General features: G+C 40.8%; 2 protein-coding genes across 2 annotated transcripts in view; one reads left to right on the top strand and one right to left on the bottom strand.

The window, feature by feature from the left end:
* Positions 1-307: 307 nt before the first annotated feature.
* Positions 308-8,976, bottom strand: syt4 (synaptotagmin IV). The gene is made up of 5 exons (XM_049569269.1): positions 8,656-8,976; positions 6,009-6,628; positions 5,594-5,917; positions 2,099-2,219; positions 308-1,587 (listed from the first exon to the last, which is right to left on the bottom strand). The coding sequence occupies exons 1-5, from the start codon at positions 8,687-8,689 to the stop codon at positions 1,268-1,270; spliced, it is 1,419 nt and encodes a 472-aa protein (XP_049425226.1). The 5' UTR covers positions 8,690-8,976; the 3' UTR covers positions 308-1,267.
* Positions 8,977-15,291: 6,315 nt separating this feature from the next.
* The window catches only part of LOC125883647 (carbohydrate sulfotransferase 12-like), a 43,607-nt gene continuing 32,482 nt past the window's right edge, over positions 15,292-26,416 (top strand). Inside the window, exons 1-2 of the mRNA XM_049568098.1 lie at positions 15,292-15,385; positions 15,603-15,698. The gene's annotated coding sequence lies outside the window, so the exon portion shown is untranslated. The remainder of the gene's footprint in view (positions 15,386-15,602; positions 15,699-26,416) is intronic.

Below are 26,416 nucleotides of genomic sequence, written 5' to 3'. Positions count from 1 at the left end.
AGGACCTTCGTTTACATTATGCATTCCCGGCCCCTAACCCTAACTTCATCCATAACAACTAAACACCTAACCCCAACCCTTACCGTAAGCCTAATCTAAACCTAACACTAACCTGAACCTTTAGACTAAGTCTTAACCCTCAGACAGGCCTTTGAAGAAGTGAGGACTGGCCAAAATGTCCTCACTGTGCTTGAAAAACGTTTTTCAGTCCTCACTGTGTAGCAAGTACAAGAACACACACACACACACACACACACACACTTAACTTCTTGTGAAATAAATACTTCACACTCAATTTTTTTTCTCAGAACTTGCCATATTTTATAGTAAGGTACATACATTTACATTTCAGCTGTCTTTGTGCTCACAGTAAGGGGGACAAAACACCTACAGTAAACATTATGTGGCTCACATCTCTGCAGAGCTAACTCACACACATGCACCCATACACACACACTCACCTCAGCACAAGCACTCTCATATTGAAACACACACGCACGCACACGCACACACATAAATGCATCCACAATGAACTGTCCCCAGTGCACTCAGTCTGTTCCAGTCTTTTCTCAGACCACCTAATTTAGGCTTTCTTGTACTTAATAAGTAATCATATATGAAATACCACTTATACTTACAAAACATGTTCAACAAATCAACCATAAGAGTACAAAACAAGAACATAAATAAAAACAATCTACATCTTTATGAAGAAAACATTGTCGTTATAAAATAAACTTTAATAATCCACATTTTTTACAGCATTGTCAGATGTGGTTCATTCTGGTTTTCGTATGTTGGACTAGATTACTATTTATAGGAGGAAGAGCCGAAGAAAGAGAAGAAGAAGGAGCAGAGGAAGAAAAGAAGAAGAGTAATAGCGACATTTAAGACATTCTGCACTGCACACGGTTACAGTGACAATTGGTTGTTGCCATGGAGATGATGCTGCATGTTACCAGGTGGTTTTCGGTGACAGTCTTTGGGATCGTTTAAAGCTATGGGGTTCCCTTTGTTATGCCCCGCCCTCCCTGCTGAACCCCGATAACTTCAAAGATAAGTGATTAGATGATTGATTGAGTGATGACATCACTTCAAATGACCCTCCCCACAACATCAAAGTCCCCTCCCCCTTGTTTCCCACACTGAAAGTCCATTGGGTACTGACTAGCAGGATGTTAAATCCTGCCCATCCTCATTCCGTCCCTCTCATTGTTGGACCAGATCGGACATGGACAACAGAATCCACCAACAACACCCTGGCGCTCTAATCCTCTGACAAAGCGTGCCACTTGGCAATCTGGCGACGCGGGTGGTCACAGATCTCCCTCCAGTGCTCGCCAGGCGTGCCCGCCGCTGATGTGCCCAGCACCAGGCGCCCGAGGACAGTATTGGGGCAGCGTGAGTTGCCTGTGTCTGAGTCCATCAGCAGCAGCTCCACGCTGGTGTCCCTCAGCCCCTCGTCAGAGGGCAGATCAAAGACAAAGAGCTCATTGAAGACCGGGTTGGGGGAGCACTTCTTCACGTGGGTCTTTTTCTTGCAAACACGCTTCTTCCCATGGTACATGTTCACCTTGACGTACGGATCTAGAGAAGAATGACAAGAGCAGATGAGCAAAGTAAGGACAGAAGCAAAAAAAAAAAAAAAAAAGGCATGGTGAATATCCATCCCTGCAGCCGCTTCAGAGAGCCATATTATTCCTAAGCCAGATCAATACGGCAATCGATGGAGCGGAAATGATGGATGCTGGTGATGAGGACAAAAGAGGCTGGCTGTGTAAACACTGTGTGTGTGTGTGTGTGTGTGTGTGTGTGTGTGTGTGTGTGTGTGTGTGTGCGTGTGTGCATGCTTGTCACTAAAGTGCTCTCTATCACATCCTGATCAGATTACTTGAGTGCGGTGGTGGTATCATTACGGCAACTATCGCAGCATCCAAAGTAGTCTGGGCTACTTGGCAGGAAGAGGAACATGATTGCATCTGTTTACGGTCATGTGGAGAAAGTTCATGCACATTTATTCACATTCAAGTTCATGCTTTTGTGTTTGTTTGTGTAAGCAGTGATCCCATGGACTGCATTTTGAAAGGATTTGCTGTACCTGTAGGTCCATTGTTTTCAGTCTTGGGCAGGTGGCGGGCTTTTAGGACGACCACAGTCAGAGTGTTGGTGGTGGACTGGTAACACAGGGAGAGCAGCAATTCTCCTCGGCCTGAGGACTTCTGTGGAGAGACAGGGGAGAGGTGAATGGGTGTCAGGTGGTGAGAGACAAAATACCGGTGGAAAATAAAACAAAATGGTGATGCAAAAAGAGATGGCAGGTGTGAAAAGGGACTGAGAAGAAGAGACTTCCTGACACGTTTACCAGCGTCTGAACCAGACATGAACTGGCACCGAAACATATTTACGACAGCAGACTAAACAAGCCAAAACATGTTTCTTTCCTCACTTTTAAAATGAAAGTTCCCCTTATCCTGATCCTATTTATTGCCACAGAGGCTGATATATATATGTTAATATACTGTGAATATAGTGTTGAATGAGGCTAAAATCACTGCCACTGTATTTACATCTGTCCTTCACAATTTCTTTCACAATTTAACAAGTTTTACCAGGTGAAATTAAGAAAAGAAAAAATACACGCAGTAGCAGCTAAAAGGGTGTGACTATTGGAAAATCTGTACATTAATAATGAAGCAAATTATTAGCTACTATCAACAATCCTGTGGTGAAACCTGCAGCTGCTTGTAGTGCAAATGGTGTCAGTGCTGACAATTAAATGACTGTCAACTAAATAATCACCACCTGCTTATGGCTTGTGTTATACGCTAACCAGCACAAATGTGTGATTGAGAAGCTCCCTACTCTGCATTTGCAATACAAACACATATACACACACACACACACACACACACACACACACACACACACACATCCATGTCTGTGTCCACACCCAAGAGAGCTGACACCTCGGATGCTGTGATCACACTTAACGGGATGTCGCGCCTCAGCTCATTGTTGCCATGGCAATAAGAAGTAGCACACAGACAAAGACAACTTCTACCGCTGACCCGATGTTTAGGTCTCTGAAAATACAGGTGTGTTTCTATATTGCTCCTCTTTGGTCACGGCATATTCATTAAAGATGAAAGAAGTAGTGACTACACTTGAAAATATATGCTATGCTTAATTTAATGTTTTTGACATCCTCCAGGGTGAAAACAGGGCGATGGCAATGCTGCTTGCGACATGCCGGATTGCTGTGTGCTCACGCATGCACACAGTCACCCACACATACCCACACAAAGCAGTGAGACATAATCTATGCCATGCAGACAAAGAGAGCCACCACCCTGTTAGCAAAAGGCTGCTTCTAATCTGATAGAACAAGGGAGACGGCTCGCACTGAGAAAATTCAGCCAAAAAACAAGTCTCATGCTGATATGAAATACTAGATGGAATTATGAATAAACTATTCCGTTTGATTCTGTCTTTGCATTCTGTGAAGCCCTTTCGTCAACCCCTCAAAAGGGTTGTTTGCACCATTATTTGCACATAAAGTGGTGCCAATCTCTTTGTATAAAGAGAACACTTTAAATAAGGACAGCTGGTACACAGTAAAGAACTATAGTTAAAGAGGCCAAACCGCTCTCTCTTTTCACCTGCCAACATGAAATTACAAAAAAAGAATCCAGAAGACAAATCCCACTGCGAAGCAATATCACAGATTCTAAAACTAATTTTCTATTGATCGAACTTAAAAGCGTTCAGACACAGCAGACTCCTCCCTACAGCTTTATGAGATTTGTCCCTCCTGAGACCCAAATGAGAAATGGAATTGAAAAAAATATGGTTACTCTCCGCTCGGAGAGAGCCAGCAGAACATGGTTGAGGAAATATTATCCTCTTGATGATGAAAATACAGAGGGAGCTCTGCTGAGGGGGAATGAACCTTTTATATATCTCAGAATCTGAGCTGCATTTCCAGGCACTTCTCTGGAGCACTATATCGTATCAGATATCTTTAAAGATATTACAGATAGTTCACAATCCTCCTGGGAAGGTACAAATGTGTGCAAACTCATCCTTTGCCACATGGTAGGCACAGTGCTCCCATTAGAGCTCTGTGGAGTACAATATAAGCCCACAAATTTATCATTACATTGATATCATCTCACATTCCACCTGCAAATGGACAAATGCTCATGTACAGCCAGACTATCGAGTTCAAATCTATAGAGCACTGCTGTATACAATACCACAGACCTATGATAAGGATAGACATATCGTCTTACATCGTTTACATTCACCAGTACACTGAATGGAATGAAGCCAAGTCTGCTGTGACGTTTAATCCAATGCATTTCCAAGAAATATACAGTATCATAGGTGTCACAATACTACAACACAGTACGCCAGCCCACAGCTCAACAAATGGTTCTGATGACACAGTACATGACTGTCCTCTAAAAGGAAAAATGTCCTCCTGGAAATGAGCTAAAGTACATTTGCGGTTCTTACAGTTGCCAGGAACAGCCAGTCTGGAGCAGAAATCTATTGACCACCAGCCCATTGATCCATAATGGTGTGGTGTGGGTATCACTCCATCTATTCAATACACTACTGGGAACGTAAAAATGGTCATTTGATTCCCTTTGAAACTGTCCATCTCTGCATTGCTGTTTTAATTCCCTGATGCTGTTCGGATGTAAAGATCTTCACTAAATTAAACATAAATTAAGTTTAATTAACTGTATAATTGATTATGCGATGATCTACGCCTTGTTTTCTACGTGGTAGAGGAAACATGTCATATCATATCTATTTCCGCTGTTAAATGCATTGATCACATAAACAACATTTTTTAAGGATTTCAGAAGAAGCAGCTCTTTGGCAATATGGTTAATTATGTAAAACTGAAACAAAACCTGGTAACGCAAATTTAAGAAAGAAACAGCAAAGGCGGTCACACATCCAAACTCACAGCAGTCCATTTAGAATCACTAGACATCAGTATCAGCTTTCAAATCCATAATGGTGCAGCAGATCTTGCTGTCGTCTCCACAGAGGGATACACTTCCTATCTGCCTCCTCCATTGGCTTCATTTAACATTATTCTAAAGTAGCTAGTGATGAAAGTGAATTACTCAGGGCATTTGCAAAATATATTGCTCAGATTGAAATTTAACACTTTATTCAAGGTGCAGATTATACCATTGGAGTAAATTAAAACTTGAGAATGTGGTTTCCAGAAATATAATGTGATGTATTTCCGTTTAGGTGAGTAAAAGAAAGTTTCATAATTCGCATATATCATTGTATTTTAATAGGTAAATGGTTTTCAAGATGACTATGCGCTGACTGATGCACTGATTAATATTGTAACAGTGGAAGCACTCTAGCACTTTCCTTATGATGAGAGAAATGATGAGTCATTATTGGAGCCAATTTGCATTTTGAAGTGATTTTGTATTCTGTTTGACTGATACATAAAATAAATGTGTTGCAAAGAAAACTGATTAAAAAAAGACAAAAAAATAAAGAAATAATCATGAATTTAAAAAGGTTCAAACATCCTAATTGTTTCACATCTTACCTTGACATTCTTCTTGATGATCTCTCGGCTCATCAGGACACGCCCTTCCGATAAGTCGATCCCAGACAAGGGTACGAGGGTCTCTCCGATGACCTCATCACGTGAGAACCTATCAAAGCTCAGCACCATGAAGTGAAGGGCCAGCTCTGACACTCGGGCCAGTGGGATCCCGTAGAAGCTGAAGGTTTCGTCAAAGGCAGGGTCCAGAGTCTTCCTCAGGACTCTGGTCTTCACTCGGTGCTTTTTCTCTGGAAGCAGGGTCAGTTTGATGTAAGGGTCAGAGGTCAGCGACTGTTCATCAGTTGGGGTCAGGCCATGGGCTTCCTGTATCCAAAGTCAAATCAATCAATCAAGACTGTGTCAAGCCTTAAATTCAAAATTCTATCAAAAAACTGATTGTAAACACATACAGTACCTTGATATGGACAATGAATGCCTTCCTCTCTGGCTGGTACTCCAGGGAGAAGTGGAGGGTTCCTAGCCCGCCCTCCCTTTCTTCTCCCTGGGGCTTGTCCACAGCGGGAGTGGGCGCCTGGCTGGAGAGGGTGCTGGATGGTGAAGGGAGGTCACGGCGGTCCATCACCCCAGGTTGAGTGAACCCTGCATGGGGAGAAGGCAGCTCCAGGTCCGGGGAGCTGCGCACCTTCTGGTGGTGGTGATGAAATGGTTTGGTGGTGAAGTTGCCATTCAGATCCCGTTTCTCCAGATCCAGATGTAGAGCCGGCCTGGAACCATTTGGGCTTGCCGCCAGTTTACCGGTGTCAGATGGACTCATTGGTGACACAGTGTGGCAGTTTCCATTGACATCAGTTTTACTGGTGTCGTTACTTGTCGTGGTGGCAGGAGCAGCAAACTTCTTCTTGCCGCTGAGGCTCTCCGGGTAGATGTCGACCCCTTTGAGCATGTGCACAAACTTGTAGGGAGGTGTCTTCTGGGATTTGGTGTTCTTGCGCTGACAACAGATCCATGCAAAGGCTGACACAGTGAAGACAAGGCCGAAGACACTCACCACAGCAACACCTACTGGCACTGCCACTATAGAGGGGAACAGAGATGTAACTTTGATTAGCATTGTCTGACCACACACCCTGACAAATACTGTAGAACAGGCACCAGTAAAACAATTCACCCCGACAGATTTTATTGTTGAATTCAGGCAAATGAATCCATTTTGTGTGTCTGACTGACGCAGGCTGCTGTCTTGACTCAGAGGAAGATGAAAACAACGCAATCTGTTCAACCTGATGAAATATAATCAGTACTGTGTGCATATTCCAAACATGGCTACAGCAAATCAACAGGAAACAGCTGGTGTAAGTAATGAACTGCTGGGAAAACCACCTAACGTCATTATGTGACTGGCTGATTTCTTGACAAGAGGTTTATAAAAAATGACTGAACTCAGAAGCAGAACATCGAAAAGTAAAAAGACCTCAGCAACAGTACAAATGTTAGAAATAAGTGTATGTTTTGATGAGTCAGTTAATAATATTATACATGTCAGGGACATTTTTTTGACTAATAAACAGGCCAAAAATTTGTGATACGCCCCGTGTCATAAAATTCATACTCCTCCTACAGCAGGGAAAGATTGTGCTCAAAGTCAGTGATACTGACTTCAACAATAACATCACTTTAGGGACCTAGCTCCTTTCAATGGCACTTTTGTCTTCTGTAGTACCACTAAAACGTTACTATAGAGACACATTACTGGCATATTTTTCCTCTCGGTGTCTGAGTTCTTTGTTTTGTGCCGTTGAACTGTGACTCAACAGCAATCACGCTGCCTTCTCATGCAGTCAGAGTTAATAGGTCTATTTCAATGGAGGAAAACGCACACCAGTCTCTGCAGTTAAGAGGGCGGCCCAGTGGAAAAGCACTCAGGTTAACACCCATACAAAGAGAGATGGAGACAGGGGTGATGGTGGGTGTGGGGGTGGGGGATATTTACCCCTGTATCTTTTTCATCTGGTCAAATCTACCTCGATGATCAGTTTTTGATCATAGATTTATAATTTCTCATACAACAACCTTGTTGCCTGGGTGATTCTGAGAGGGTCTCATGTGAACACACAGCAAAAAAGTATGTTAACAGTATGCAACTACTTATTTCCCTGTCATTTACTGATAAGGCTTTACAGGTAAATGGTGATGTTTTAGGAGTTTGCTGCCATTTCTGATCACACAAGCCTTTATGTAATTTATGTTTTTGTGTATTTTTTAAAGGTTACAATGCCTATACATTCATTTCAAGTGTATATACCTTAGAAATAGAATTATTAGTAATATTTCTATAATATATACTGTTAATTAGTTCCTTTCTGTGATAGTTGTGGGCATAGGATCAATTCATGTACCACCTGTCAGTAAGTAGAGACAGTAAGCTCATTTCAATCTGAGAACAGCACTTGTACACGCTGATTCCTTCCTTCTATTGTCATTAATATTTCAGCCTAACGTCCTGGGTGGAGTGGCTTTCAAGGCAACAACAACAACAGGCAGATGGATGTGGCAACGGGAGGGCGGTGAGAGAGAGAGCTGCTGAAGCGAGGGGGAAATAAAGCAAACAAACAGGTGCTTTCCATGCTTCCCCTGTGCTATAGTAACACCCACTCGAATCCATTAATAAGTAATAAACATAAATCAACTTTGCTTGTATTAGTATCTCAAAACATGTGTCTCCACCTTGCTGTTTGGTTAGTTTGTCTGATCAATACGGTAGCGGTCGCCCTGGAGCTAGCTGCAAAATGGAGGCTGGAGGTCTCCCCAAGCACGTTGTTCCACACTGGAGGAGTATTTTTTCATAGAATACTCTAACATAACTGTACTGTTATTATTTTTTGGCAATAATTTAGAATTCATTTAAATGACTCTCATAAGCTTTTTTGCCAATTTGTATCTTTAATTTAAAGGTATTGGTGACTAATAACGACGGGTAATACTTTTTGAGACGAGTCACGTGTAATGAGAAACTCACTTTCTGAAGATTAACAAGACACAAGGCTACCACCAACATCCTCACACATTCAGTCATCTGTAATGAGTCAAAGCCTCACACTCACCGAGCTGAGCTCCGTCCTCCAGCATTGGAGCCATGTTCTCTGTCCGAGGTGCTGAAACAGCCACACACAGCTCTCTCCTCTGCGGTCAACGCGCTGTGCCGATGGATATGACGAGGCGCACTGTACCTCCACAATATCTCGGGCTTTGATTACGTTGAATAATGTAAAGACTTTTGTACGGCTTCAATAATTCAAAAAAAGCAGTCCCAGAGTGAAGGATGGAGGGATGCTCTGTCTTCGCCCTGCTGCTGTTACTCTGCGATGCGTGAGTGTGTCTCTGAGGCGGCAACACCCCGTTTCTTCTCTCTCTCTCTCTCCTTGATTCCTCAGTCTCTCTCTCCCTCCGTTCGCAAACTCCCCCCTCCCATGTCTCCCTCCCTCCCTGCCGGTAACGCTGAGCTCATCAGTGCTGACGCAGTAGTGACGGAGGCTGGCTGTGAAATCAGGACCCCCGGAGTAGCAGCACAACAGGGCTGCCAATTTCCCTGATTGATTGTTAGGGAATGGACGGTCTTAGTCTGTATCTCTCTCCTGTGTGTGTGTGTGTGTGTGTGTGTGTGTGTGTGTGTGTGTGTGTGTGTGTGTGTGTGTGTGTGTGTGTGGTTTCATCCCTTCTTGATAAAACTGTTGAATGTATGTAGCCCTGTCATTCATTAAAGTAAGTGGTAATTTGGCTGATAGGTTTGTATGCAGTGAAGCTTTCCTCTGATATAGATTGATAGTAATTACAGTAACAGGTCAGTTAAGTACAGCCAATTCATTTAGTAATCTACTGTGTATACTATGCCTTACAGTACAATTCATTACACATATACTTCCGAAATACTGCAAATTAACAGTGACTGGACTCACAGGCCAATGAAGGACAACCCCTCAGGACTAATGACATCATGAGGATCACTGTGTCCTCATTTGCACTGAAGCTGAAGTTTGCTTGCACAATTAAGAACAGGTGACAGAAAACTTCACTGTTTTTCATACAGTGTTGATCCTGGGACACCACCATGGAGGGGCCACCCCCCATATCCTGATACATTTGCTCCACAATTTGAGGCCTACATCACTGTCTTTAATGAGCTACGATGCACTTGTTTATCTGGTATCTGTTGAAACTAAATGACCGTAAGTATCTAGTGTCTGGAAAGGGGCTTAAAAACGCTCCAAAGTTAGGCTAAATTCCCATGAACTCTCACCTCAGGATACCTGAATGGATTTTATGGGTACCCACCAGTCTTCCCTTAAGTTTAGGATGCTCTCAGTGAATGTTTTGTTCCTTATAATCAATGCACGCCTTTAAATCAAAGCTGTATATCTGTCTTGCTAAAGAAAGAGACAACTAGCCAATTTGAAGAGCAATGAATCGCCTAACACATGTATATACTGTACAGATACATGACACATTAAAAACAGGATTGTTGTGGAATTCAAAATGAGTGTGTTTACATGGACATAAATATCTAATTTGTGATCAGGGTTTTAGAGTATCCCATGTATGTGTTTGAGAATGTAAACACCATATTTCATTTATGAGAAACCTGAATATGCTTGCTGGACTACTTGTGAAGGTGGGAAATATTATTAATCAGTTTCTCTGTGCTCATGTAAACACCATATCCAGAATATGATCATAATAGAAATACTGAAATTCAGTATGGGCGTTTTTGGTTTTGGTGAGCCACCCTATGATACATTTCTGGGGGTGACACTGTGTTAATTCTTCATGACAGAGTGTGTGATAGAGGTTGGTATGACGTGGACAATTAAGTGATATACATATTTTGTAGCATTTAAGCTGTGTGAGGACCAACAAACCAAGGACTTTGTCTTTGCTAAATACTCTGTATCTTTGCCAATGAGGCTGGACTGAGTGGTCTGGCTCCTTGAACTTTTTATTTGTGCACTCTGACAGTTGCACTGTCCCTTAGTTTGAAATAGTTTGAATAAGACACCATATACAAGTTTAACTTTTGTCATAATCACATACTGACCCCTGGTGTTCATAGCAAAGAATGCATTTCCCTGAAAACAGCAAAAGCCAAAAACTCAGCAATGGTATCATTTAAACTACTGGAGAGTAAAAATATACATCCCGAAAACTAAACACCCAGGACACCGAGAGTCAGACCCATCAAGATGTAATCAACATCAGTTACATGACTATTCCATTTCTATAGATGGCACTTTGCAACCAAAGTATATAACTGATAATCAATTAGAAATATACAGCCATGTCCTCAGTGGAGCTCCACTAAAATCACCTAGTAAAAAGACAAAACTCCAGCAATACATAAAAAGTCTGTGGACACCATGGCGGTTGAACAAGCACTGTTACGCCTCATAAATGAAATATCCAGACACCTCTTCTCAAATCAACAGCAGAATAAAAAAAAAAGCCCCAGGGCAACAGCACAGAGATGTATCAACATTGTTTTCAATTTACATAAATGATATTGCCTGAGTCTGAAATAAAGGTTTTAATGAATGTATAAACAAAATAAACTCCACAGTGGCTGCAGCCACAAACACAAACATTAAAGCAAAAAGAGGAACTGCCCAGTTTGTACACATCCCCTATTGTGTGCACCCACACACATGCAAAACAGGGGTTGATGATGTTTGCATGTGGAGAGTGATACAAGAGTTCAGTGAGCATGATGTTGAACTCACTTGTGTGAACATCATTCAGAGTCTTCAGCAGTCTGACGTCCTCTACAGTCTGCTCTAGGTTCAATTTCTCTGCTCGTTCAAAACCTGACAAATCCAGAATGAACTTATTAGGTGGATTTGCTGTATCTTACTATATGATGACGAAAACTGTCTGTGTGTGGGTGTATGTGTGGTTTTGTCTGTTCCACGTTTTTTCTCCTCACTGACTTGGTCAATCCATGTGAAATTTGGCACAGTGGTAGAGAGTCATGGGAGGATGCGAATGAAGCAATATTACATCAATTGCCCAAAGGGGCGCTATAGCAACCAATTGAAATTGTAAACTTTGAATGGGCATATCTCATGCCCAGTATGTCGTAGAGACATGAAACTTTGTACAGAGATGCCTCTCCTCACGAGGAACAAATTTGCCTCAAGAACTCATAACTTCTGGTGATATAGATTTTCTGCCATTTTGAATTTTCTGAAAAACACTTGAAATCGATCTCTTCCTAGGAAGTTTGACCGATCTGTATGAAACTCAGTGAACATAATCTAGGGAGCAATATCTAAAATTCCCTCTTGGCAAAAGTTGGAAAACTTACTAAAGCTGAGCTTCTATAAGGCAATGAATATTGCGGAGGGCGTGGCTCATCACATAAAGGTGTATAACATCTCAAGGGTTTCACCGATCACCACGCAACTTTGTAGGCATATGACCACACGTAATCTGAGGGGACCCCTCCATTATTGACCTAATCAAACAAAATGGGGGCGCTAGACAGCTAATTTCTTATCTAGGCCTAACCGCCATATCGATTTTTACTAAACTTGGTAGATATGTAGAACAGGACGCCTCAAGGTGACTGGAGAAATTTAACTCTAATTGGCAACTGGGTGGCGCTATAACAACAGAAAAATGCTTTAAAATGGCTAAAATGCGCCTGATCGCTGTGGCTCCCCCTGTGGCAGAGTGTTTTTTTTTTGTTTGTTTGTTTTTGTTTTTTTTTCTAATTTTTGGTATGACTAAGTCATGGTATGGTATGCTCTACATAATCACGGAAACTGTCAGTGTGTCATTCTGTCAGTCATTCTACCAGTACGCCCCAATTTTAAGTCAATACAACATATAAACACTTTAACTATCTGCCTTTCAACGTGCTACCTCAACTACTAATGTACAGTTTTAGCCCACTAACTATCCCACTATTGGCAATGATATTACTGTACTTTCAATAAAGCAATTGTACTGTCAAATTCACAAAAACTGTCTGAATACATTGCTCTTCTTAATGGGTTCAGTTGACTATTTAATCTGCAATTTCTTATGATCTGTATCCCAAACACACACCATGTGAATCTGTACGTGGGCAACTGTGCACTCAATGGGTGTGGACTAGTTGTCTCAATTCTGCAAAAACAAGTCAAAGGCCTCAAGGCCTGGTATGTGGTATGGTGGTGTACAGGCTGGCCACATCCATGGTTAATAAAATAGCTTCTGTAATATGATTAGAGATCTTATTTATAAAGCCTGTATAAACTTTGTTGTAAGAAGGTAGTCTTTACAAAAGGTTTTATATAAAAGTCTATCGATTCCGACAAGGGAGACAACAAAGAGTCCGTCTGAGCCGCCATAGGATGACCAGGGGGGTTCACTAGTGACTTGTGTATTTTAAGAAGGCTATGAAATACAGGTTGAACAGAATGTTGGCTGTAATTGTCAAATTCAGATGTGAAGATCCAATCCTTATGTTAAGCATCTTCTAAGTAGGAAAGCACAGTTTTCTGGAACGAGTAATTCAGGTCAGACTTCGGTTTCTTGAAGAGATGTGTAAACAAATTAAACTCCACAGCGGCTGCAGCCACAAACACAAACATTATAGCAAAAAGAGGAACTGCTCAGTTTGTACACATCCCCTATTGTGTGTACACACAACCACATGCAAAACAGGGGTTGTTGATGTTTTCATTTGGAGAGTGAGTGCAAGAGTTCAGTGAGCATGTTGTTGAACTCACCTGTGTGAACATCATTCAGAGTCTTCAGCAGTCTGAAGTCCTCTACAGTCTGCTCTAGGTTCAACTTTTCTGCTCGTTCATACATGATATAACCAGTCCACCCAACAGGCAGGTAACATGTTGATCCAACAACATGAGAAACACAAAACAATTGGAAAAAGTAAACTCTGGGACAAAAGGCTGGAAAGCTACAGACAAATAACTAGGAACTCAAACTAGGAAATAAACTTACTCTAGGAAACTAATACTCACAGGTGGAGACACAAACTAACCAATGAAAGACAGGGGGAGCACAAGAGTGAGCAGGGTGATTAGACACAGGTGGAACTAAAAAACTCATTGACACAGGTGTGAAAAACAGGTGGGAAAACACACAACGACAGGAAGTCAAGCAAGACCAAACACATGAGGAGAAAATAACAAATCAAACATAGAAAATAAAATCCTCACTGAACATGTAAAAACAAAGACAAATTACAAATACAATCAACTTAAAACAAAGCTAAACACAGCCTGTGTCTGCTGGTGATGCATCATCCAAGGTCACTTACAGAAGCGTGCTCACCGGGTGGTGCATTAAATTAGTAAGTAATTAAGGTAGATGCAACCTTTTGTTTTAAACGATGACAGGGGAACACAAAGACTAACCACAACCCATAAAGACGTGACTCTTGTTTTGATTGCATTGCTGTTCACTTTTGTGCTGTTCATCAGCCGTCAAGACACTTGGATAGTGAATGAACACAACTCATATAATTTCCAGTGTCAGGTCTCTGGTCAAGAGACTGAGAGACAACAACTGACAATAAAGACTGTCGAATGAAGTGAAAGAAGCAGGTTTTCTGTGGAAGATCAACAACTTTGGGGGCTTTCCATGACTCCAGCATACTTACTGTATAATATCCTTTTCTTCCACCTAATGGTTTCTTTCCTTCTCTAGTTTTTTTGTCAGTTGGTTGCAAGGCTTTTGCAAACATAAATTTCATCAGTTAAACCTTCTTATGTAATGAACATTACTTGATGTCAGTCTGACAAAAATGATTTTCAGGAAGGCCTCCATCAGTTTCTTACATATTTTGTACTGGTTTGTCATCTAGTGTTTTTTTTCTGTGGTGTAATTAAACTACTGCACATCAGTATAATATTTAGCAGAAGTGTACAACCTAAATGTATTTAATATGTGGAAATTTGTGTTATCTGGTGTCTTTTTTTTTTTTTTTTTCAAATTCTAAAATATCATGTCCAGGCTTCTGATAGAGGTGTGTGTACAGCTGTGTGTAGAATAGGTGCCAGAGCTGATGAGGCTGATAACTATGGCATCAGATTTATGTAATACATCGTAAGTGCAATACAACATGCTCAGGAGCTAAATTATATTATTTCACACGTGCGGATATTAACTGCACATAACTATGACATTTACATAATTGTTGTCACAACATGTTCTATAAAGCCTCCAACACTTTCTTTCACAATTTGATATGAAAGGTCAACTGCCTATTTCTCATGAAGTGACAGAGAAGAGGTTATCTGAGGAAGATCAACAGCTCTGGAGTTTTCTAGGACAATAAGCATATTTATTGTGAAATATGTTTTACTACACCTGATGGTTTCTTTCTGTCCCTAATTTTTATTTATTTTATTTTTTTCAGTTGGTTGCAAGGTTTATCGATTACATTTTTTCTCAACTGGCCACAGCTGACAAAACTTTTTTACATGGCACTATTTGCTGTCTGTCACAGTATCACAAATTTGTTCAATTATCAACATATTTTTGTATAATTTTGTACTGTATTGTCGTTTTTTGTTTCTAATAGTACAGTATGCACCAAAACTAACAAATGGTGATATATTCCTGTTAAGTGAATCTACAGTGATGGCCCGAGGGAGCGGAGATACAAATTCGTGGAGGCAAGGCCTGTGTGCGCGCATGCACACACACACACACACACACACACACACACACACACACACGTGCAGTGGGCGATGTGACACCAGGAGTATGTAAGGCATGTTGTGGTGTCATCCCATCATTTTTACAGCAGCTCTCCTTTGATCTACATCACAGGTAAGATCAGAAACTTTAACTCACTGTGGTTTATGCTGTAGACTTTGCTGCTTGGTGTAGACTTAAAATATTACAATGATACACATTTAAAATTGTGTTTAATTCTTCAAACTTGAACTCACTATCAAATGGTTTATACTGTAAACATTTAAATATTACAATTTAAAAATGTTTTGACTTCTTCACTGATCCTTTATGCTGTATAATTATCATTTAGAGCAGCGATGGCAGCAGCAGCCGTGCCAAGAAGCAGAGGAGTGGCTGGTGGCCTGTACTTCCTCTTCACTCTGATGTGTCTGGTTTGCCTCGCAAGGTCACTGATCGACATGAACAAAGTGGTGAATAACTTGTTGCTTACCCTTCCTTTGCTATTGAAAACCATTTTAAAGTGATTTGCAAGTACACAACCACTATGTGTCACCACAAGCAAATTGATTGTTTAAATTCTTTTTCTTTTCTTTATCTGCAGTAATTTCTGCTAATGTGCTCTATATTAGTGCTGTACATATCCCCATGTGTAACTGAATGTTAATTCTCATGCTGAATTTGCAGGAAGAGATGAAGAAAAACCTTCAGGAAACACAACAAGAACTGGACAAAGTCAAGGTCAGTCAGTCAGTTTACATGTTGCTCACATGCTCACAAAAATTGTGTACTGAAGTGAACAGAACATAGCAAATTGAGTCGTTGCCATGTGATGAAATTATTTGATTTTCCCCTTTAAGGCACAAAGGCACGCTGCTTCAGAGCTCATGGATGGATCTATGGGCCTCATGGACGCATTGATGGCATTTCTGAAGAAAACCTCAGAAGACTTACCTGTTGACTCTCTGCCACTAGTGGAATACATAGAGAACATCAAGAGCCTCATGGAGAAAACTAAGACCTTTGCAGATGAGCAGAATAGGGAGATAGATGCAGAAATAGAGAGAACTGAAAGGGAACTGAGAAAAATGAATGCATTTATCAATGTCGTTGAGGAGTATCTTGCTGAATTGTAACTTCCATGTCAGTCAGTGCCTCTATCTCTGATATTACATCTATTGCATCTATTACATTTCTCTCTCTGACTGTGCAGCTTCATTTTAAGGTGTTTATACACTGGCCTTTAAATCCTGAATTCCTTTAAAATGTTTGACATAAATTAGGATAAGAATAAATTATGATTGTTTTCTTTTGCTGGTTTATTTTCACAGCTTCCTTGCAATGACAGAAATGTAGTCTAAATTCTGACATGGATTACTTGGTGATTGCACTAAACTATATGTACTATAATGTTTAGAAAATGTGCCTGAGATGTTAAGAAATGATTAAATTCATCATAGGTGGGCTACAAAAATAAATTCAATACATGGGAATTATTGTTGTTTGATGCTTTCTTTCTTTACACTTCTAAAACATGAAGCCTGAGTTCTTTAACAGATATATCTTCTGTAAAGACAACAGCAGGCTGGTGAGTTGGCCTCTCTGTTGCTTCTAACAGAGAACATCTTCACTTGTGATGCTAGATTCAAATATGATAAGGATATTTTTACAGCAGCTCCTCTGATTGGGATCAATGCTGGTGTATTTGTAGAAATCATATATCAATCATATATAATATGTCTGTAAAAATCCAAAAGGCTTCATGTCTTTTCAACAGCAGGTTGTAGTCACCACCTCTAGGTGGCAATTTGCCCATCTTCTGTCCCATTGACTCTTAAGAAAGCAATGTCATGTTTTAAGTCATTATAATTTACAGCAATGAGGTAACCACAGTCATTTCTGCGGATAGGGCTGTTGTGTTAACAGATGGGTTGTTTGTTTTTTGTGCAATTCCCATTAAGGACAGGGCTGAGTAGTGTCTGGATGGGCCGTGCAGGTCTATTATTGCCTCTGAAATCAGCATGTACCAAGAGTGGAGGGTCTTGAAAGACAGAAGATAGTTCTGTATCGGACTGTAGGATGTGTCGGTGCTTTTTCAAGACTGACTTAATATGTGAGTTGAGAGAATATGTGGTCATGCATGTGACAGAGAACTTCCTGCAGAATTTTTCATCAGATTGCTGGGAGAGGATTTCAGCTTTATATTTGTCTGCATCTTGACACAAATGGTTCCTCCCTTCACAGCAGGTTTAGTTACCACAACTCTGGAATTCATTAGCTCTCTGAAAGCTAGATAAGCTCTGAGAGACATGGGGAGATGGAAAAGTAGTTTTCATAATGTCATGTTCAACTATACAACAAAAGGTATTTATAAAAGCATCAGACACACTGGGGCTAAACCTGCTCTTATAGAGAAAGGAGGAGTATATAAAAGTCTGTGGACACCATGGCGGTTGCAACAGCACTGTTATGCTACATAAATTAAATGTCCAGACACCTCTTCTCAAATCAACAGCAGAATAAAACAGCCTCGGGGCAACAAAATAAACTCCACAGTGGCTGCAGCCACAAACACACACTTTAAAGGGCCAGTGTGTAATATTTGGCATGGTTTATTGTCAAATCTCAATCTGAATCTGAATATTCTACCCATTAATATGTTTATATAAGTGTATAATCGCTATAAAATAAAATTCGTTTGGTTTTCATAGCCTTATAATTATGCTTTTATATATATAGCAGGGGTCTTGCTTTAGAGAGGTCGCCATCTTGCGCCGCCATGTATGTAAGGCAGCCCGAGCGGACAATCCAGCCAGCCAGAGAACGCGTTTCGCGTGTATAAATAAACCAATGAATACAGCGGAAGGAAGGAAGAAGGAGGAGGAAACAGCAGAGTGTTAAAAGTTCGTCAATAGAGAGTAGTATGGACCACACTTACCACGCAACAGGAGAGAATGAACCCGAACCGTCATCTGCGAGGAAAAGAAGACGCAACTTCACTCCTTGTGATGCACTCTCTGCGGCGCTTTTCCTCCTGATGATATATCTCCCCAACAATGGCAGCAGTAGCACCGAATCCCATTCTGTGCATTCAGCCTCTCTTCTCGCCCGCTCAGCATCAAACACATGGAGTTCCTCATCTGTATGCTCCGGCTCAAACAGGTATGGCTCTGGGTCTGTGTCCACTACAAGAAACTCTTCAAAATCGCGTTCAAAGTCGTCCATTGCAGCTACTATAGTCCGGAGATATTGCTAGGCTAAATAAACAGCTGAGCTCTGTTTACAGGCTACGCTGTCAGTCAGTGTGCGGGCTGGAGATTGAGCAGAGAGGGGAGGGGGTACCCGCTTGGTACTGTAAACGAGTATGTGTGTATGGAGTGTGTGTGTTAATGCTAGAAGAGTCAGAGTTTGGGAAGGAGTCTTTTACCCCCTGGAGTGTTACCGGAGGTTTTGGAGTGCTCAAATAAACTGGCCTTTTTCCCGAACGCTACTCTGGTCTCTTGCTCGTGAGGGATTCATTACAATATCGTAACATGGTTGAGATTTCTAAATAAACATTTACCCCGTCGCTAGATAGACCTACTCCTGAAAAACTTGTGTCTGCGTAAGGCTTTTTGTCCCTATGAGGCCACCGTCATTTATCCGACGGGAGGGGTGACCCATCATTTGATTGCATCGCTGTTCAGTTTTGTGCTGTTCATAAGCTGCTAACCGCAGCCTGGGAGCAGAACAGCCGTCAAGACAGACACCTGGACAGTGAATGTACACAACTCATATAATTTCCAGAGTGTCAGCTGAGTGCAGAGTGTCAGGTCTCTGGTCAGGTGACTGAAAGAGAACCAAAAGACTTTGTAATGAAGTGAAAGAACTGTATAATATCCTTTTCTTCCACCGAATGGTTTTTTCCTCCTGTAGTTTTATTCCAGTTGGTTGCAAGGCTTTTGCAAACATAAATTTCATCAGTTACACTTTCTTTTCCAATTTACACAATTTGCTGTCAGTCTGACAAAAAAAATATTTTCAATAAGGCCTCCATCAGTTTCAGTTTCACATTTGTAATGTGCGTATTGTATTCCTCTGTGTTGAACAGTTTATCTTACATATTTTGTACTGGTTTGTCATCTAGTGTTTTTTTTCTGTGGTGTAATTAAACTATTGCACATCAGTATAATATTTAGCAGAAGTGTACAACCTAAATGTATTTAATATGTGGAAATTTGTGTATATGATGTCTTTTTTTTTTTCAAATTCTAAAATATCACGTCCAGACTTCTGATAGAGGTGTGTGTACAGCTGTGTGTAGAATAGGTGCCAGAGCTGATGAGGCTGATAACTATGGCATCAGATTTATGTAATACATCATAAGTGCAATACAACATGCTCAGGGGCAAATTATATTATTTCACACGTCCAGATAGTAGCTGCCCGTAACTATGACACTTCCACTGTCATGTTTCTGGATTCCGATTGTTGCACAAAGTAACAATGTTTGTGTGAAATATTTTGTACAGTTTGCAGTGATCTGTTGTCTCGGAGTTTGCAGCAACATCAACTGATGTTTGTATTTTCCTATAAAGTGAAACTGTCACATGCTATTTCTGTGAAAGTAAAACCTTAGAGGGAATGTCAGGTAGATACAAAGAATAATCTGTTCTGCATGTACGAACACGCTCTGATCAACAAGTACAATTGCAAAACACACCAGGAACATTTGATATGAAAGGTCAAGTGAGAACAACTGACTATTTCTCATGAGTATAGTTTTGTACGGGTTTGTTGTCTTGGTAGTTGTTGTTTGTTTTGTGTCTCATAGTACAGTATCCACCTAAACTAACAAATGTTGAGATATTCCTATGACGTGAAACTGCCAAATACTATTTCTGTGAAAATGAAACTACAGTGAAGGAGCAGAGATACTAATCTGCGGAGGCAAAAAAATTCCAAAAGGCTTCATGTCTTTTCAACAGCAGGTTGTAGTCACCCCCTCTTGGTGGCAATGTGTCCATCTCTGTCCCATTGACTCTTAAGAAAGCAATGCCATGTTTTAAGTCATTATAATTTACAGCAATGAGGTAACCACAGTCATTTCTGCGGATGGGGCTGTTGTGTTGACAGATGGGTTGTTTGTTTTTTGTGCAATTCCCATTAAGGACAGGGCTGAGTAGTGTCTGGATGGGCCGTGCAGGTCTATTATTGCCTCTGAAATCAGCATGTACCAAGAGTGGAGGGTCTTGAAAGACAGAAGATAGTTCTGTATCGGACTGTAGGATGTGTCGGTGCTTTTTCAAGACTGACTTAATATGTGAGTTGAGAGAATATGTGGTCATGCATGTGACAGAGAACTTCCTGCAGAATTTTTCATCAGATTGCTGGGAGAGGATTTCAGCTTTATATTTGTCTGCATCTTGACACAAATGGTTCCTCCCTTCACAGCAGGTTTAGTTACCACAACTCTGGAATTCATTAGCTCTGTCAAAGCTATCCCTTCTTTGCTAGATAAGCTCTGAGAGACATAGAGAGATTGAAAAGTAGTTTTCATAATGTCATGTTCAACTATACAACAAAAGGTATTCATAGAAGCATCAGACACACTGGGGCTAAACCTGCTCTTATAGAGGAAGGAGGAGTTCTAGTTGCAGCCTCGTTGTTTGCAAAAAAAGGTTTCAGTTTTATTCCTTAATGCATTTAAATAAATCTACTTTTAAGCCAGAAGTATTAAAGTCCCGGACAAAAGACAGACCCGTAGACAAGAGATCAACTACAACCTAAAGAGTTAACTACAGCTTAAGGTGAGAGGACAGGAGCTGACAGTCTTTGCAGTCGTGGGTATTTGGTTTACTGAAATCATTCTATAAGTTGAAAATCTGAGAGTTAAATGTTCTTTCAGACTTGTTTTTAACAAAGAAGAAATGGTGGGTGCGCATTTAATTTTATCAAGCCTCTTTAAAGCTCCAGTAGGCAACATTGTTTTGGTATAATTGAGTAAATTTTTTATAATATCCTCTGAGCATAATGTAAATCAAGTGGTCTGAGACAAATAATAGGTTTCTGCACCTCACCATGGCTCTGTGTTCAGCCTCTAAAGAATCAGAAAGAAACATTCTAAAGAATGTGCATCAACCAATCAAAGGTCAGCTCAGACCACTCCATTCCTATTGACTGTTCTACTGCATATGCGCGTTCTCGTGCCGCCGGCAGAAGGGGAGAGCAAGCGGCAATGGCGAACATTGCACCAGGTAAAATAGCTATTCCAGCACAGCAACTGCCTACACGACTAAACACCCCAAAAAAAGGTAGACAGAACTCGGTTCCCCGGAGCCCCAGAGGGAGGGGAAGGGTGAGGTGGGGCTGGGCCCAGCCATAGGGCGCAAGGGTTGGCCATGGGAGCGGAGCCGAGGGCTCAGAGAGGGAGAGCCGAGCCTCGGGGGTATGTGCGGGGCGGGCTGCTGCACCGTGAGGGAGAGCCGAGGCTCGGGAGTATGTGCAGGTCCGTGAGGAAGGGATGGGGAGGGCTGCTGCGTAGAGAGGGAGAGCCAAGCCTCGGGGGTATGTGTGCGGGGCCAAGAGGGAAGGATGGGACGGGCTGCTGCGCGGTGAGGGAGAGCCGAGGCTCCCAGAGAAGGAGAAAGAGAACCAAGTAGGATAAAATACTCACGTGCTCGTCTGGTAGGAGAGGCTCAGGGTGGAGACGAACAAAACCTAACTCAGATGAGACTCAAAAATCAACCGTTTTCAGGCTTTCTACCTACTGCAGCTTTAATGGTTTAAAAAGTTTCACTTTTGTTATAATCACATACTGACCCATGGTGTTCATAGTAAAGAATGCATTTCCCTGAAAACAGCAAAAGCCAAAAACTCAACAATGGTATGATTTAAGCTACTGGAGGGTAAAAGGTTGTGAACTTAGGAAGTATACATCTCGAAAACTAAACACCCTGGACACTGAGAGTTTGAACCAGTCAAGATCTAATCAACATCAGCAACAAGACCCCATATGTCCAAAACAAATTCCATTTCTATAGACAACACTTTGCAGCCAAAGTATATTAATAAAAAGTCTGTGGACACCATGGCGGTTGAAACAAGCACTGTTATGCCACATAAATTAAATGTCCAGACACCTCTTCTCAAATCAAGAGCAGAATAAAACAGCCTCAGGGCAACAAAATAAACTCCACAGCGGCTGCAGCCACAAACACACATTTTAAAGCAAGAGGAAAAACTGCTCCATTTGCACACATCCAGTGGTGCGTGCGCCCACATACACATGCAAAACAGGGGTTGTTGATGTTTTCATTTGGAGAGTGAGTGCAAGAGTTCAGTGAGCATGTTGTTGAACTCACCTGTGTGAACATCATTCAGAGTCTTCAGCAGTCTGAAGTCCTCTACAGTCTGCTCTAGGTTCAATTTCTCTGCTCGTTCATACATGATATAACCAGTCCACCCAACAGGCAGGTAACATGTTGATCCAACAACATGAGAAACACAAAACAATTGGAAAAAGTAAACTCTGGGACAAAAGGCTGGAAAGCTACAGACAAATAACTAGGAACTCAAACTAGGAAATAAACTTACTCTAGGAAACTAATACTCACAGGTGGAGACACAAACTAACCGACGAAAGACAGGGGAAGCACAAGAGTGAGCAGGGTGATTAGACACAGGTGGAACTGAAAAACTCATTGACACAGGTGTGAAAAACAGGTGGGAAAACACACAACGACAGGAAGTCAAGCAAGACCAAACACATGAGGAGAAAATAACAAATCAAACATAGAAAATAAAATCCTCACTGAACATGTAAAAACAAAGACAAATTACAAATACAATCAACTTAAAACAAAGCTAAACACAGCCTGTGTCTGCTGGTGATGCATCATCCAAGGTCACTTACAGAAGCGTGCTCACCGGGTGGTGCATTAAATTAGTAAGTAATTAAGGTAGATGCAACCTTTTGTTTTAAACGATGACAGGGGAACACGAAGGCTAACCACAACCCACAAAGACGTGACCCATCATTTGATTGCATTTCTGTTCACTTTTGTGCTGTTCATAAGCTGCTAACCGCAGCCTGGGAGCAGAACAGCCGTCAAGACAGACACCTGGACAGTGAATGTACACAACTCATATAATTTCCAGAGTGTCAGCTGAGTGCGGAGTGTCAGGTCTCTGGTCAGGTGACTGAAAGAGAACCGAAAGACTTTGTAATGAAATGAAAGAACTGTATAATATCCTTTTCTTCCACTGAATGGTTTTTTTCCTCCTGTAGTTTTATTCCAGTTGGTTGCAAGGCTTTTGCAAACATAAATTTCATCAGTTACACTTTCTTTTCTAATTTACAAAATTTGCTGTCAGCCTGACAAAAAAAATATTTTCAATAAGGCCTCAGGGGCAAATTATATTATTTCACATGTCCAGATAGTAGCTGCCCGTAACTATGACACGTCCACTGTCATGTTTCTGGTTTCCGATTGTTGCACAAAGTAACAATGTTTGTATTAATATTTTGTACAGTTTGCAGCGATCTGTTGTCTCGGAGTTGGCAAGAACATCAACTGATGTTTGTATTTTCCTATAAAGTGAAACTGTCACATGCTATTTCTGTGAAAGTAAAACCTTAGAGGGAGTGTCAGGTAGATAAAAAGAATAATCTGTTCTGCATGTACAAACACGCTCTGATCAACAAGTACAATTGCAAAACACACCAGGAACATTTGATATGAAAGGTCAAGTGAGAACAACTGACTATTTCTCATGAAGTGAATCAGTTTCAGTTTTACATTTGTAATTTACTGGACGACATAGTTTTGTATAGTTTTGTACTGGTTTGTTGTCTTGGCAGTTGTTGTTTGTTTTGTGTCTCATAGTACAGTATCCACCTAAACTAACAAATGTTGAGATATTCCTATGACGTGAAACTGCCAAATACTATTTCTGTGAAAATGAAACTACAGTGAATGAGCAGAGATACTAATCTGTGGAGGCAAGGCAAGCCTGTATGTACCCGCACACACACACAGTTGAGATGTGCAGTGGGCGAGGTGACACCAGGAGTATGTAAGGCATGTTGTGGTGTCATCCCATCATTTTTACAGCAGCTCTCTTTTAATCTACATCACAGGTAAGATCAGAAACTTTAACTCACTGTGGTTTATGCTGTAGACTTTGCTGCTTGCTGTAGACTTAAAATATTACAGTGATACACATTTAAAATTGTGTTTAATTCTTCATTGATCCTTTATGCTGTATAATTATAATTTAGAACAGCGATGGCAGCAGCAGCCGTGCCAAGAAGCAGAGGAGTGGCTGGTGGCCTGTTCTTCCTCTTCACTCTGATGTGTCAGGTTTGCCTCGCAAGTTCACTCATGGACAAGGACAAACTGGTGAATAACTTGTTGCTTAACCTCCCTTTGCTATTGACAACAATATCGAATTGATTTGCAAGTAAACAACTATTATGATTCATCATAAGCCAATTTACTGTGACAATGTTCTTATTTTTTAAATTTGCAACCACTATGTGTCACCACAAGCAAATTGATTGTTTAAATTGTTTTTCTTTTTTTTATCTGCAGTAATTTCTGCTAATGTGCTCTATATTAGTGCTGTACATATCCCCATATGTAACTGAATGTTAATTCTCATGCTGAATTTGCAGGAAGAGATGAAGAAAAACCTTCAGGAAGCACAACAAAAACTGGACAAAGTCAAGGTGAGTCAGTCAGTCAGTTTACATGTTGCTCACATGCTCACAAAAATTGTGTACTGAAGTGAACAGAACATAGCAAATTGAGTCGTTGCCATGTGATGAAATTATTTGATTTTAAGGCACAAAGGCACGCTGCTTCAGAGCTCATGGATGGATCTATGGGCCTCATGGACCCACTGATGGCATTTGTGAAGAAAACCTCAGGAGACTCACCTGTTGACTCTCTGCCACTAGTGGAATTCATGGAGAACATCAAGAGCTTCATGGAGAAAACCAAGACCCTTGTAGACGTGGAGAATGAGGAGGCAGATGCAGAACTAGAGAAAACTGAAAAGGAACTGGAAAAAATGAATAAATTGATCAAAGCCCTTGAGGAGTATCAAGCTGAATTGTAACTTCCATGTCAGTCAGTGCCTCTATCTCTGATATAACATCTATTGTGTCTATTACATGTCTCTCTCTGACTGTGCAGCTTCATTTTAAGATGTTTATACACTAGCCTTTAAATCATGAATTCCTTTTAAATGTTTGACATAAATTAGGATAAAAATAAATCATGATTGTTTTCTTTTGCTGGTTTATTTTCACAGCTTCCTTGCAATGACAGAAAAGTAGTACAAACTACAATGCTCAGTCTAAATTCTGACATATACTATAATACTGAGAGAATGTGCCTGGGATTTTAAGAAACGATTAAATTGAAATATTGCACATGAAATTCATCATAGGTTGCCTGAAAAAAATAAATTCAATACATGGGAATTATTATTGTTTGATGCCTTCTTCCTTAACATTTCTAAAACATGAAGCTTATACAAATATTTCTTCTGTAAAGACAACGGCAGGCTGGTGAGTTGGCCTCTCTGTTGATTCAGAATCAGATAAGGATTTTCTTTAAAATACAGCAGCTCCTGTGGAAATCATACACTGGATGATGATGGTTTGGACCTGGGTGTCCACCCTGCAGAACCAGCTAGTTTGATGAAGGATGAAGAAATTTATTCCAAAACTTAAACTCAATATTTGCCTTGACTTTTTTTTTTTCTTTCCCAGATTGAGTTAAAAGAAATGCTCTCACAGGTTATGGGTATCCATGTATCACGGGCATTTGTAATTTAATGCTCTACATATTTCTGTACAGTTTTGTATGGGTTTTTCATCTTGGTGTTTCCTGTGTGTCTCACAGTATGTGCCAACACTAACGGATTACATTATATTCCTGTGCTTTTAAACTGCTAAATACTAGTTCTGTGGAAGTGAAGCTAGAGACACACATGGTGGACATCTGAACAAAATCTGAATAGAAATAGGAACATCAAACAAACTTGTCTTTTCTCTCATGTATGCATTTAGGAGGATCATGTCCCGCACAGAGTCACATGGCATTTGTACAGGAGACAAACACACCACAGTTACAGATCAATGAATACATGTATGTTTCTTAAGTTGGTTAACAC

This window comes from Epinephelus fuscoguttatus, linkage group LG23, assembly GCF_011397635.1.
Source record: "Epinephelus fuscoguttatus linkage group LG23, E.fuscoguttatus.final_Chr_v1".
NCBI lineage: Eukaryota > Metazoa > Chordata > Actinopteri > Perciformes > Serranidae > Epinephelus > Epinephelus fuscoguttatus.
This window is presented reverse-complemented; position numbering and strand designations above follow the sequence as displayed.

Bases quoted from the DNA above. Each gene is read 5' to 3' on its own strand.
- syt4 (XM_049569269.1), bottom strand. From the start codon at position 8,689: ATGGCTCCAATGCTGGAGGACGGAGCTCAGCTCG. The intron at 6,629-8,655 runs GTGAGTGTGAGG...TCCCCTCTATAG, and splicing joins GGAGGACGGAGCTCAGCTCG to TGGCAGTGCCAGTAGGTGTT. The intron at 5,918-6,008 runs GTACTGTATGTG...CTTTGGATACAG, and splicing joins CATTCATTGTCCATATCAAG to GAAGCCCATGGCCTGACCCC.